The sequence below is a fragment of the Rhyacophila brunnea genome, unplaced genomic scaffold (genome assembly GCF_057557595.1).
Source record: "Rhyacophila brunnea isolate RB1 unplaced genomic scaffold, BYU_Rbru_1.0 scaffold_1, whole genome shotgun sequence".
Taxonomy (NCBI): Eukaryota; Metazoa; Arthropoda; class Insecta; order Trichoptera; family Rhyacophilidae; genus Rhyacophila; species Rhyacophila brunnea.
Genome location: NW_028232751.1, coordinates 38,936,535 through 38,952,418, shown reverse-complemented (window position 1 = coordinate 38,952,418; position 15,884 = coordinate 38,936,535). Strand labels below are relative to the sequence as shown.

The 15,884-nt window shown below is 31.4% G+C and overlaps 1 protein-coding gene across 1 annotated transcript in view; it reads right to left on the bottom strand.

Annotated features, from left to right (window-relative positions):
- na (sodium leak channel non-selective protein na) overlaps positions 1–9,457 on the bottom strand; it is a 39,151-nt gene extending 29,694 nt beyond the window's left edge. The window contains exons 1-7 of the mRNA XM_085945576.1: positions 9,235–9,457; positions 7,029–7,214; positions 5,412–5,635; positions 4,537–4,665; positions 2,927–3,072; positions 1,388–1,496; positions 8–207 (exon numbers count right to left, since the gene is read on the bottom strand). Of these exons, the coding sequence (XP_085801702.1) occupies positions 8–207; positions 1,388–1,496; positions 2,927–3,072; positions 4,537–4,665; positions 5,412–5,635; positions 7,029–7,214; positions 9,235–9,336 (1,096 nt within the window). The 5' untranslated portion in view covers positions 9,337–9,457. The remainder of the gene's footprint in view (positions 1–7; positions 208–1,387; positions 1,497–2,926; positions 3,073–4,536; positions 4,666–5,411; positions 5,636–7,028; positions 7,215–9,234) is intronic.
- Positions 9,458–15,884: the final 6,427 nt, after the last annotated feature.

Sequence of the window (15,884 nt, the reverse complement as noted above, 5' to 3'; positions counted from 1 at the left end):
GTAATACCTCCATGCTTGTTCTCATCAAGTGTCACTAGTCTCCATCCAGTATCATCACCAGTTAGTATTTGAGATGCTGTACTATTTTGAATATGTCCTCGCACTCCCCACATTTGCTGAAACTGCACACGGATCTCGTTGAATGTTTCCGTTATCACGGCAATGAAAACATTCTTCACCAGCCAAGCGAGGAAGAAGATCATTGTGCTGTATTGAAAAAGAAAAAAAGTCAATTCAAGCATTCAATAATATCTACAATTAAAAAAAAAAACTAAAACAATTTAAAAAAAACTATGAGTAGTGGTCATCCACCTTCTTATGCCAATCTCAAAAGCGATGCCTACATTTGATCACTTCATCTTCCATTTCACTTCAACTTTTTAATTCTGGTAGTTTAATACCGAGTAGTGAGTAGTTTTATGCATGCTCTTTTGCGTCAGCTATTATATACTTTTACGTCAAATAGTTTTCAATTTTTCAAGGGAAGCAGTGTTATAATACTGATTTTAATAATGAAATATATAAAAACTATAGTATTTTGAAAACAATATAGTACACATAGCATGTCTCATTTTGAATCCTTCAAAATTATAGTATTTTTGGCTTATTTGGCGTAAAATTATAGCATACTATACTATTATAAATAATTCGATTGGCAACACGGACATGATATTGAAAAGATGACAATTGGTAATGAATCTACGTGCGCTACCACTTTCATCACGTAAAACGGCCGTTTTGAAATCGGTTTGAGGCAGGCAATGCCTCTGCATACATTGCGATGCGTTTATTTAGCGAGCGAAAAAATGCCCGAACATAGACATGGCTAATATCGTCATATCAATATCATAATTTGAGTAGGTTAAAAGCAAAATGGCTTTTCTGCATCACTTACACATTGAGATATGCGCATACAAATAATATAGCAATAGTTCTGAGAGGTTTTTAAGTAGGTACATTACAAGTTATACTAAGCTACTTTGACCATTAAATAAGAAATAGTCTTGTTATTTAATTAAATGTGAATTTAAAAAAATAGAATAGCCCTTTTGCTTTTAACCTATTCATTTATTTTATTATCATTATAGTCATTATCAGATTGGATTGAAGCCTCCATTAATTATTTCCAATCTTCTCGGTCTCTAGTTCTTCACCGTCAAACACTGGACAATATTGCAAGAGCAATCATAGATTAATCAAACTTAATAATATGCTAGACTGCAAATAAATAAAAATCGCATCAAATTCATCTGGTCACAAGATAGGTTTTCTCACATTGGAAAAGTATCCAGGGTATAAATCGGAGGAGACAGTGTGAGATTTATTCTCTGCAGTGGACAAACCTGGCTGTATATTAACAACGAATATGATGAGTTTCTTCACTGACCTGAAGTACAATGCGGCTCGCCATGCTGGTAAAGAATCAATTGCCCGATACATAATGAAGACCCATCCTTCCTGCGAGGCAGCCTGGTATACAGTGAATATACTTGTAACTGAAATTATGAAAACAACCATAAGAAAATGTTTTTATATTCGTACAAATTTAATGGCTGTAACATAATGTACTATAAACTTTTATATCATGTCTATGATATTTCCACTAATTCCGCTTATTCGGGTACATTATAATACAGCACTATAAAATGTTATTTTGACAATAAATGGAATTTACGCAGTATTTTGAAATTTAATGTATTTTTCAAATGGTTTCATTACTCACAGTTACTGACCTGCTAAGTAAAAATGCAGTGTTTTTGGTGAAATTGTTGTAGAAGATTTAAACTACATTTTCTTTTGTATTATGTAACATTAATGGATTGTTTTGACTTAATCTTTAAATAGACAAGAGTCTCTAAAATCTCTACCTTCGGTAGATAGAGATTTTTCAGTGAAAATATTTATATTCTAGTTGATAATATCCTCCCACTATACGAAAGAATGAATGGACATCTAAGTGATTTTCACGTAAAAGAAATACTGGCAATATATTAATATATAAATAACAATTTCATTGATTCCCATACACTTACATCAAAACATCTATTTGTTGTTTTTTTTAGAATTAAATATACCTTATAAATAGTCATATCTTCTATATAGTCGTATCTTCTTTATAGAGTAAACTTCTATATAGTATACACCCACAGTGGCCGCGCGGCTTAAGCGTTGGACGTATAACGTATAACGCCATGGGTATCAGGTTCAAATCCTGTGTCTGGCAAGTACACAATATATTGTTTTTCAATTTGTGTGTGAGTCAGGGTATGGACCTAATAGGTTGAGCAAGTGGCTGACATCCGTTTCTCGTAAAAAATAAAAATCTGTTAATAAAAACCTCTACTCTGTGGAGGCCCATATGATCCTATTAGGATCGGACATGGTCGGAAAAAAATATAGTCGTGTTTAAAGAATATATTGAAGTACTTATATAATAGCTGCTTCTTCTTCTTTTCGTGTCATCCTCTAACGAATTATCATCGTACAGAACAACGGAGGTTCTTAAGTGACAAAATGCGACGTTGTCCTCTGCCATACTTACCGTTAATCTTTCCTTGGATGTCAATTTGTAAAATGCTGTACTTTTGACAATCTCATAATGTGGCCGAGTTACTGTAGTTTTTAGTTTTCGATACTGTGCAGAATTATGATTGAAAATGTCAACATTTGTTACCCAGACAGTCAAGCAAATTTTGAGGATGTGTTTATACAGCCACATCTCGAAAGCCTCAATTCTCCGTGACAAATGATCCAAGGCATTACGTTGAATCGTTACATTTAATTTTCTATTCGGAATAACTGCACTCTGTCCGTATATATGAGTACATATTTCATTTTAATGTTTGATGGGCATGTTATGATATATATAATTGCCAGCTTCAGAGATATTATATTAATAACTTTTATAATCGTATAATATACTCACTAAATTGTTCAAATCCGTTAAATCCCATTATATACTTTGATAGTTTCAGTTTCATACATTTCATTCCAGTTGGACACTGATAACCTGATCCTGATTCGCGCGAACAAAATGTATCTGGGATTGCTATTGAATTTATTGTGATGTAACTAGAAAGAAAGAAAAGACATTTAAATATTTATAAGTTCAAATACATTTTTTACATAATATGTAAGAGCTATTTGATTTTATAAATACGAATAGAAAGAAATATATCTTAGTTAAACCCTTGCACTCCTTACTTAATATTTTAAGAATAAACTTACGTAATTAAATTATATAGACAATATACATCGTGTAATTAATTTATAATATATTTTTAAATTGTATATTCATTTTAAAAGAATGCTGTATAAAATGTCGCGTCAAGCTAGGCATAGGAGTATACCTAAACAAGACGATGTCAAGTCTAGCTAAGCATATAAATTTTGACGGTTAAAGCTATCGATATAATCAATTAAACAATATATTATCATGATAGTGTTAGTAATATCTTTTCCAAGAGACTGTTCTAAATTATCATCAATATAAAGCTCTGTATGATCTTGTTAAAGTAAGAAATATTGAAGACATTTTCGTTTGTTTAATAATTTTTGTGACTTATTAATTATGGTTGAATGTTCTGTGATAAAATCGATGTAAACCTTATTTACAGTCATATTCAATTTAAAAATCCTCTAGTTTTCAATAGTGGGTAATCTCACATTTTTCTGAGCTCACAATTTATTGTATTCATACATTTGAGAAGCATCATTTAATATTAGCTCATATCGTCGCCCCAAATGCAAAAGGGAACTTTTTGATTGTTCGTAATTTTAGGCAAAATGGCATTTAGAAAATAAAGTTCACTTGCGTATTATTTGTAAACTAATCTTACACATGTACACGATTTTTTAAAATGATGCGCAGTGGTTACAAAAATAATATAAGGAAAGGGTAGGTATAATTATTTTGTATATAGAAAAGCTATGTTTAATTATTTTTAAATGTGTAATAGCCTTTGTACAAAAAAAATTGTGACGAGAATCTTTAATGATTTAATCTTTAATGAGAATCTTTTAATAAATGAAAAAAATATACATTTGAATCTTTAAGTAATAAGTCACCTGTGCTCTAAGTTTCATTTCAAAAAGAAATAACATCCACACGATTTTTTTCACTCAACAAAAAAAAACTTAAAATGCGTTTATCTCAAAACTCTATTTTTGCACAAGTGCCCTTTTTCTTTTGGGGCGTCGATATATACCTAGTCTAAAATATATTTTTATTAAGAGCAATTATGAGGAAATACTATCGTTTAATTGTGTACTCTTCGAAATGAAGAAAAATGTAATAGATTTTATTATAAATCTTAGGTATATACTTATTTTTCGTTATACTTATATTTTGTATATTGTGAATATATGTTTTATACTTATAAATTGTAATGTTTTGTAATTTATTCGAATAATAAAATAATCGGTTATTGAATATTTTCTCATTAGTCGTTGTTTATGAAAGCCAACATTAACATATAAGTATATAGATTTAATGGTATTTAAATAAAATCATTGATGATAATTTGTTATACTTACTCTGGATCGGTTGTATTCAAGACGCAATGATTTTTCAGCTCGCCAAAAAATTGAACTCCCAACAAACTATAGAGTGACATGAAAAATAGAAAAAACAGCGTCACATTGTAAATTTGTTGGCTGGATCGTCTGTAAACAAGAAAATACACATTTATTACGTCATTTTTAATACATAAAGAAAAAATAAGTACTATTATCTATTTTATATAAACTAATTGTGTACCCACTGTGGCGTATTATTATTGTAATATTGGGTCACGTGATACATGTTGTTTTATATTCAATGTTATAAGTATTACCTACACTAACAATCAATATCATATTATTCAGAATCAGTATGAAATTCGATGTGAAGTTTCTTGGAGTAAAAATGGTAGTATTTTTTTTATTGTTAAGTATAAACGAATAAATTTTATATTCCCAACGAAATATTTGCTGTTGTAAAACAGAGTATCATAGCTGGTATAATATTTTACGAAAAGGTTCAAATGAGACTAAACTAAATTGACTGGATATACATAGAGTTGAAAAAATTAATTCGTGTGGTAATCATAGTACCTATAAGACACATTTTGTTTTCTAGACGATAGCTATTTTGATGTAACACCAGTACTAACGGTGTTAGTTATAACTGAAATAGTTGTGGTTAAAAATACTGAGTTTAATAATATTAATATTATACTATTGTAAAATGGTAATCTAAAAATTAATTATCTTAATTAATGCATTATCAGATTTTTTAAGGTTGTAGAGTATGAAAAAGATCATGACCACAATAATAGAGGAAGAAAAAAAAGTGGTGGAAAAGATATAATAAAATGGGAGGACATGGATAGATTTTGGTGGAATATTTAAATGTAAATGTGTCGACTTACTTGAATATTTGGTTGATGCGTGATTTTGGCATTGAGAATTTCAAAAACACTCTCAAAAATCTTATCATGATAAGTGGTCGAGGAGCTCTCAGGATACTCAAATAACTGAAGCGGGGAACTACGCCAGGCATTTCAAACATTTGCAAAATAACAGACACCCAAAGAAAAAAAACCATGGACGCATCGAATTGACACCAGTGATCTTTGAGGTATGGATTGTCACCCTAAAACAAATGAATTATTGATAATATTTTGATTCTTAAACATGGCGTGTAATTTATTTAATTGTATTGAGAAATAATGTGTTATCCACGTCATACCGAGTTTAGTTGTGTGTCCAATTGCATCGTCCTTCAAAATGTCTTGAATAAATAAATATCTTCAGTAAGACATCTCATCTTTGATTTCATAATATTTTAAATATTATAGGTAATTGTATTATATAACTAAGTATAATAAAAAAATGTTTAAAATCATATGAGTACAGATTAACATAATGGAAAAGTTTATTATTATATGACCAGCGATTGATTATCCATAAAAAATCTAAATATTACAATTTGCATACTACATACATACTATTCAATCAAGCTTATTTATAATATAGTGATTTAATGTCTTAAATTACGTTACGTCATGATAGGGGGGGTCTGATACACCATGAAAATTTGTGACGAAGTGCACCTCACTTGGGGATCACCCCCTCACTTGGGAGTGTTGTCATAAAAAAAAAAATCGAATCGTAAGTTTCCGGACACGAGCTGGTAGATGCTGTTTTTACAACTCGTGTTTTATTAAGAGCAAGTTCAGCGAATGGCTAATAACCATTCCTTTTAAAAATGTACATTAATATCGTGATATAGATGCTTTGGAATACGATAGTGCATTCGGCCATGGACCCTAATGATCTATAGGATGAGAATAAGTAAGTAAATCTAATTTCGTTCAACTTCGCGAGTATAATAAATACTAAAGCTAGCTGTTTGTGTAAATGCTAGTCCCAATGCATATTGAAATTCGACAAGACACGAATATGGTCATAAACCATAACCGCCCGCAATGTTGCAAGTCTTTCCCACGCACGCAGCCCGACAGTAATGCGACGTGACGCCCTGTCAAGACGGATATACGTCACTGTACATCTGAGAAAGAAGCGGTGGTGTGCGTTTATCAGAAAATATAGGGTACATTATTTTTCAGTTAGAAATATGCGAATGCATAGTGTTCCAATTGTTTGAAAGATATTTCTTAACCTGAAATGTTATTTCAATATTATGATCACCGTCATTGTCATAGGTACGTGATTTGACACTGACAGGCACTCCGCAATCGTGCGGCGATCATGTGTACATGTACTAGATTGTAAGGCGAATCGCACGCTATAAAATAGTATGGACTCTGCATGGTAGCGGCGACTGTACTTTGAACAACACACAAGCGACATTCATGCGGCATGTGTGCGGCGGTATATTACGCTATTACGTTACACTGTATGGTTAATAATTACTGGTCATACTATAGGGTTTTAATCAAGGAACTGTTACTCATACAATTTTGATAAGTGTTTTAATGTGTACATAGAATTATTATTGCAATTGACTATACCTTATGTCATACCTTGAGAATGCCCCGTATGTGCATTTTTGCTATCATCTCTGCGGTAAACAGGAATGTCACAACAACATCGCATGAGAAAGTGAAATATTGGAGAGGGGGAAGCTTCTCGAATGTCTTTGGGGTGTTCATGGACACTGATAATAAGCTTACTAAGGCGCAAAATCTCATCAAGCGGCGAACCCATAGCTGAAACACAAAAACCACTTTGCAATTAAATCACATTAATACAATAAGCTGATATTTGCAGTGACGTCCCATGGAGGCATGCATACATATTACGTTCAGGCGCGCATATAAAAACATTGTTTGGGGCAGCAGGTCCATTTTGAAAAAAAATTGATTAGTTTTTTAATGATTTATAAGGTGGCAGGAGTGATGGGTATAAGAAAATCGAGCAGTTGCCGCTTACTTCCAGATTTACCCCGCCTACTACTCATAGTTTATCGACGCTTCAATTGCAGAATACCGCATTTTCATGTACATGTCATACCCAGACACTGCTCATTGTTTTTTTTATCTTATTTTATTATATTGAATTGCTGTAATTAAACAATATTTAACCTTATTTATTTGTCTATTTGCCATTGGTGAGTGTGCATAGTGCCTGAAGATGCCGAAAGACGAAACCCAGGCCGCAAAAACATACTCAAATGGAATAGTACAAAACTTAAATCTATTAGAATTTATTTACGATTAAGCGACAACTATTTTATGTCATAGAGAACAAAAAAATAAATTTTAACATGGTTATTAGACTTGTGTCACAGCTTCAAGGGTACCATTGCCGCGGCCGACCCGTCCTCACCCTGCAGCGATGCTATATAGGCGATCTACGCGCTGCAGGTCTGTCATGGCGGGAAGCGCGATAATTGGCGATGGACAGAGGGAAGTATCACGAAAATGCTGGGGTGTGACAGGGCGAAAGAAGAATAATTATTAATTTTCACCAATAATTGTGTGTTTACTTAGTCTATCTCCCGTATACAGATATTCGAAAACACATGTAAGTATAGGAAATGTGTCTTGTCTTTCTGTTATATATAAGAATTAATTCACACATCGACTGCTTAATCAGCAAACCAGCTAACTGCATTTTTGACCAAAAACGAGATGTTTTCTATGCTCACTCAAAATTTTAAACTTATAAACCTATAAATAAATGCGTTATCGTTCTTCGCACAAAACACCCAACTATAGGTGCCAAATTTCAAATATCGCTAATGGAACAACTCCACTCTTTATATAAATTGTCTTTATATGTAAAAAATTGAAACTAAAATAGTGTATTAATTCATAGTACAGCTTTTATGTAAAAAAATTCCAAGTGTATCTTTGGAATTGTTAAATTCTGCTAGATATTTAAATTATTAAGTTTTTTCTCCTTCCTGAAAAATATGCTCAAATGGAGTTAGCCGGTTTTGCGGATTAAACAGTCGACATTGTAATCGAAAGATAAAATCAGGGATGCTTTGATATAGTCTGAGGTTATGGCTGAGACTATAGCAAGACAGCGTACGTCATTAGACTACAAGGAATAAACAATAACTCAGATGAAAAGAAACAATAAATTTGAAGAAAAGGTTATACGTAACACAGAAGGGAACGTCAAAATTAATATCTGTCTTGAATCTAACAAATACATTTTTTTTGCATATAACAAAATGTCAACAAAACAAGCTTACAAGCAATAATTTGATAATGAAAGTACTTATTACAGTACTTTGTATATTATTTCATCAGTGATACTGTTGAGAAACTTAACAAATTAAATAATTTGTTTTTGTTTTCGTGATTCTAATACTTAACACAATAAATAAAAGTTTTGAATTTTTAAATATTTTTTTTATAATATCTACATATTATTATGTACGATTTTTATTAAATTACATATTACCTGTAAGTCATAAAAGTAGGAAATCACTGTGAATATTTGCTCTATTGGATAATGCGGCCCTGGCTATTATTATCAAACTTTTCATTTCAGCACTGAGCTTTTCATTGTATTGGAATTAATAAATGGAATATAAAGGGGCTTAAATACTATTTAGATTGTAACAATGATATGATTGATTATTAACATGTGTGACTGAGCAATTTTTAATAACTATATAAAATAGATTTTGTTATACAGTTTATAAGGGTGTGTCAATTTTATGAATGTAAATTATTCTTGTATAATAATTGGTGGTATTATCATATTATTTACCTTGTTGACCCATTCTATATCTGCGCTCTCATTCAGTGATTCTTCTGGGCCATAATCCGCCAAAACGGGCTCGCCCTTCAGACTCTGTTTACGCCCCAACATTTCGGAATCACATGTGTAACATCTTATCAACAATTGAGTGTAACAAAAATACAATATATCATCAACAACATTTTCCTTTCAATAAAGCTCGCAACGCGTCATTCGATGTCACAAACGCAACAAACTAAATGAAAAACATTCGGGTGACATTACGCGCGTGTGGCAAATATCGATTGCCATAAACAAAGCGTCATGCTACTATTCGGTTACAAATTTAACAATTACGGTTTGACATTATATATCACAGGGAGACGAATCCAAAATATGAACTATTAAACAAGTGTTGGATTATACAATGGCGAATAACATTACGACATTTGCAATACTGGTGGTTATGGTATATAAATGGGGTGAGGACAATATTTGCCAGCCGGGTGATAGTCGCTGCTCCGTCCCTGTTTTCCTCGTGTCGACGGTTAGTAAAAACGAGAAACAAAACGTGTTTCGTGGAAAATTTGCGCATGCGCCTCTTGAGCCATTATAAAAATTTTCTTATCAATTTGTAGCTGTTCATTCAATTTCGCTAATAATAAAGTACCATTATAATTTACAGTAATTCTCAAAATATTTTTAAAAAGTTATACAAAAATACTATTTTCGCCTATACGCTTACTATAGCCACCACAAAATGGGGGTCATCTTACAAAGTTTTTTACTAGAAATGATTGTTAGCCATTCGCTTTAATCGCTGACCTCTCGCTCTAGAGGGACCAGTGTTTCCCAAACTAACAATATTTGTGAGCGCACATTTAGACACATTATATTTCATCTACAAAAATAATTAGTGACACATGACAATGGTTGGTAACCTAATGGCACGCGGAAGGTTTTTTTGTGGCGCCAATCAATATCAAATTTATGTTCTTATTGAATGTAAGAAAATTGCAACATTACTGTCTATAATGTTCCACAAACAACGAGTTATTTTTTATTTCAATGCTATACGGTCACCTCTTTCCGATACAACAGCTGATGTTGAATGATAATAAAGGGAAATATAATACATACAATTCACATGTAACCAAATATTATATTATTATATATTATATTATTAGTCACAAAATAGATTTAATTTTTTTAAATTTTGATATTAAAATTTGAAAATGCCATGATTAAATTATGGAAGATTTTCATGTATGAAAACAGTGGCACTTACTCCTTTAACGGGAACGTACTGTGAGCAAATACTCTCAACAGTGAAATATTATATTTTCGTATAGAAATCGTTTATCTGAATAAAATTAGAGTATGTGCTTGAAGTTTAAAACCTTAAACTATGAACTAAATATTGGAAAATTAGTTAGCTTCAAATGTTGAAACTCAGAAGAGTCATTAATATTTAAATATTGTATTTTTTATTATGTTTTCTTTTATTATTGCACCCAGAGAAAAGTCTGGCAATTATGTTACGACCGTTGATAAGTTTATGGGATATTTTGTATGTACGAATAATCCTGGTTAAAATTTTCGTTTTTTTATTTATTTAAAAAAAAATATATTGACAAAAATACAGATGCAAATAATTTTATAATGCAATCATATGAGAATGTTAGTAGCAAATACGACAACGTCCCATAGTACTACGTGGAGCTATTGTATGTCAGTGAACCAAATGATAGAACAAACCTGAAAAAAAAAACTAAATAGAGACAGAAATGTTAAAATTAATTTGTTTTTCGTGAAAAAAAAATGTGAAAAGGGTAAAAATTATATTGTATTACCACTGTTGAAACCTATTCAAGCTTAATCCGACTACAGATATCTATCCTTTCCAATAGTATCATCTTCATCCGATAGAAGGAATACCTAATATAAATTTAATGAAGTCAGTTCATTTTGTTCAAATTTTCATTTTAAAAATACCTTTAGTCATTTAATTCGTAATCTGTTAAGAGATTATTCAATAGTGCTTGAACAATGATCAATAATATATTTCTTATCCATTTAAAGATTTCGTTTAAATTCAGGAATATTATATACTAAAATATTTGGTACAAGTCGGTTATGGGGAATACAGCGGCAAACACATTTTGAAAATAGCCGATATACTGGATTATTTGTTAGGTTGGATTAGGTTAGGTTAACCTAACAAATAATCCAGTATATCGACTATTTTCAAAATGTGTTTGCCGCTGTATTCTCCATAACCGACTTGTACCAAATATTTATATATTCATTAATAATATAAATATTTTTTGACAAGTTTGATAGTCGAGCTTGTTGCAAGTCATATTATATTATGCCTACAATATGGAATAGAACCAATTTCATAACTATTCGAACTTATGACACATCTTAAAATGTAAAAGCAGCCCATTGAATTCATCTCTAACATGTAACTAATGCACAAATTTAAATCCACATCCTCCACAGATTGGGAAATACTGATAGATCAAACATGTGATCGGATTATAACGCCAAATTCGATCCGCGCCCAAGGGTTCTGAGACAAGCACTTCCCTATAATTTCCACCGTGGGCGTGAGCTTAATTAATTATTTGTTACTTACAAAACAATAAGCATATTGTCTAATTTTAAGCTGGTGTTATTATTGTTTTCAAATTCATTGTTATGTTAAATATACCTGGTATTTAATATGCCGTAATAATTAATATTGTTTACTTACAATCCTTGGTGGAAATATGTAATAAAATAAATAACACTTTATTACATTTTCTACGCTTTGTTTAAAATTCTGAACTGGTTTTGTTGGCGAAGATATTTTTAGTTATTATTATTTTTATGCCATATCCGTTTTAGGATGTCAGCATTGAGTTTGGTCATTTTTTTCCGCTGCTCTTAACAAGGATGGAGTACTGAATTCAAACCTCAGATCTCTGAGATTCTTGAGTCAGAACCTTCATCCAGGACTTCGAACCAGAACATAACCAAAAACCGAAAACCGGAAAACCGTTATTTTTGTCGGATGGGAAATCGGAACCTAACCGAAAAAAAATATGTTTTTTTTTCGGTTCGGTACACGTTAAAACACGCGCGTTAACGTGATTATACTCCCCACTTCAGATGTCGTTCAGTTGTCGTAGGCGCAACACGTCTTACGTCTTGGGTCTTGACCCTTGTATTCTTAGACTCTCGGGTCACTCACTACCATCCACTCGGAGTTGAACCGAAAACCGGAAAAACCATTATTTTTTCGGAACGAAAACCGGAACCGAGCCAATATATTTTTACAACGTTATTCTTAGCTCGTATTCTTATTTTTCCGGTGGTTCTTTGTCCGGTACAAATCTTGCAATCGATTTTTAACTAACTTCCCGACTAGATAGACATTTGAAACTTTTAGATTATATAATATATAACACGATGACAATGCATTTTTTTATATATTATATTTATTATATTATATCATATTATATTATATTGTATTGTATTGTATTGTATTGTATTGTATTGTATTGTATTGTATTGTATTGTATTGTATTGTATTGTATTGTATTGTATTGTATTGTATTGTATTGTATTGTATTGTATTGTATTGTATTGCATCGCATCCATCGCATCCATCGCATCGCATCGCATCGCATCATATAATATATTATAGTGCATTGCATTACTGAATTTTAAATATTTTTCATAGTAATTTTAAAAGTTATTTTGTCAATCTATAAAATTTTAGTTCAGTGGTTTTCAAACTTGTCCGTCTCGCGGCGCTCTTTTTATCTGAAGATTTTTTCACAGCGCCTTAAAAATACAAATTAGTGGAATACGAAAACCTAGTAATATTAATTATTAATAACCAAGTTCTTGCTTTTTCGTACAAGGTGATTGGTTCTTAGTAATTTTGAACAATCACAAATACCAAGGCTTTGAGAAAATCACGTAAAAACCTATATTGTGTCCTCACCGGAAATCGAACCCAGAGCTTCCGGACGGTAGGTCAGTGTCTTACGCACTGCACCAAGAGAGCCGCCTAGTAAAATAAGTCGATCGTGAGCGCCGAAGGCGAAAAAATGTTGACTCCACAGAATCTATCCTCAAAAGTTGTATTATTTGTATTCTTTTTTAATTTTCCATCCCCAAGCAACGCATCACCTACAAGTCACATGAAACGATACTACTGCTACTCTCATTAATGTCAACTTTTGAATTCATGAAAAAGTATTTTTACACCAGTTGCTAAGATTGTATTGGTGCTATTCAAAAATGATTTTATGTTGTGACAGGAAGCGTTGGAGCGGCCAATAATTTGAGTTACCCCATCTCCACCCGCCATGTATAGCGCGAAATAAGAGAAATTTCTGGAATTTCCGCCGAATGAGTTTCATTCTAATTCCAGTCTTAGTAACCCCATAAATCCATTTTTATCTTTAAGGCGAAAACGACTTTTTTGAATGGTTATCAATTACTCCCAAGACTCTCTAGTGTATATAAATAAAACTAAATTTTAAACATGCTTGCTATAAATACACACGAGCTGTTTAAGACTATATACCGTGCCATTGTTATCAGTCTATTACCAGTGTTTATTTTTCTTAAAGCAAAAGAAACACTCGCATCGTCAGAAAGTTAAAAAAACTTTAATTGAAGTTTAAAGGTATTTTTCATAACCTGAGCGTGTCCACTCAAAGCGAAGGTTATAGGGATATACGACACTCGAGCGGCAAGACTCAGGGACAGAAAACTTGAATAGTTTTATAATATTTTAGTTTGCAATGATAAGAAGTAAATATTTATTAGTATAGAATATGATTATGTAGATAATTAACATATAATATACAACAATTATAATAAAAAGAGTAAAATAAATTAATAATGAGTAACAATGAAAAATTTATATTTATACATAAATATCTATCTGATTCTTAGTGAATGAATATAACGTAGTTCAGTTTCAAAAACAGAATTTTATATTTAAGTGATCGATGTCTTTATTAAAAGCGCCGATATACTTAAAATGTAGTCGCCCAGTCTTCCATATTAACTAAATGTATATAATATATACATTGTATGTAGGTATCTACTGCATTTTATCATTTTTTATATTGTATCTTAAGCGGAAAATACTATTTTTTATGTTTAATGCAAGCATGTCTATCTTATCAGTACATGTTCATTTATTTACTACCTTTTTGCCGTCCGCAGGCCGTGCATGATTTGTTTTCATCCTTTTGAAATTAACATAATACGTATATTGATTAGGAATTTTCCACACCGATAAAGTGGCCACTTAAGAATAAACTCAAGTATAATATCCACTACCAATCGACAAACAGCTAAAGCTTCAAGTCATCTTATACTATGTACAACTTTGTAATTCAGAATATTTACCTACCAATTATATTTTTTAATTAACTATTTTTTTATTCAACTAATAATTTACAAGATTTAAGAATGTAACATTCTAATTATCGAACATACCTACATAATTTTGAAAATATTTCTGAGAAAATATATTAGCAAGTTCAAGTAAGATACAACAAAAAATCTTGGAGAAATCCATGATGTCGGTTAGTAATTAAAGTAATACCTACTTTGATTTAAAATACAAAAGCCGATCGCTAATAGTAGCTCAATTTGGAAAGCGCTTCAGTGAATATTAAACGCCATTAGTTAAAATTTGTCGCAATTAAGAATGACTCATTCAGTATAGTGGTAAGTATATGTGCGTAGACGCGATACCCGAGAGATGCAGATTCGTTCGGGGCGTTACTTTTTTCAAAAAAAAAATTGTATTGGTTATAATAAAGGTAATATTTTCTCAGAAGTGTTTACAAAATTATGTATATTATATTATATTTTATTTTGATTTTTTCATCTTAACTTATTCCACCAATGTTTAAATTTTTTTATGCATTCTGCACATGCCTTTGATCTGATATTTTAAATGTAAAAAAAATAAGAATTCAATTTAACTTTATACTGTATTTTTAACAATTCATGGCGGCTTGTCACATAGGCGAAAGTTCTCAAGAGGATCTCAAAAACCGTAATAAAATCGAACAAATACTACAATAAATAGATATTACGTCAATGTCATGATAATTAGTTGAATGTAATAAAATTAATTTTATAAATATTACAAAAAAATATATAAAAATAATTTAATGTCTCTCCTAAAATTTGATTGACTTAATTTATATCGTAAAGGGCTTCAAAACCAGTCGAAGCCTGGGGACTCTATGTACCTTAAGTCCTGTCACTGTCAGTAACATACATGTTTGTACGTTTGATCTGTCTACAATAAACATTTATATTTTATATTTTGATCCATTACCACGGGTCTTTGCTTCTCCAAATTTTACTCCTACGCATAATATAATATACAATAAATTTATGAAGGGTGTTTTTAAGCCCGATAGAACTTGAAATTACTGGCCGTATATCACGAATAACAAACAATGATGACTTCCAAGGTGTCAGCGTAAACCAGCAAATTTACGTAGCCCGTAGTTAATCCACAGGAAATTATCCAAAGACTCACAACTTTGAAGGCCAATTGACCGGTCCATTTCTCGAAATAAATTTATCAACAAATTTTGATTTCAATATCTCGTATGGTATATAGCGCCATTTTGTTGAAACCACAT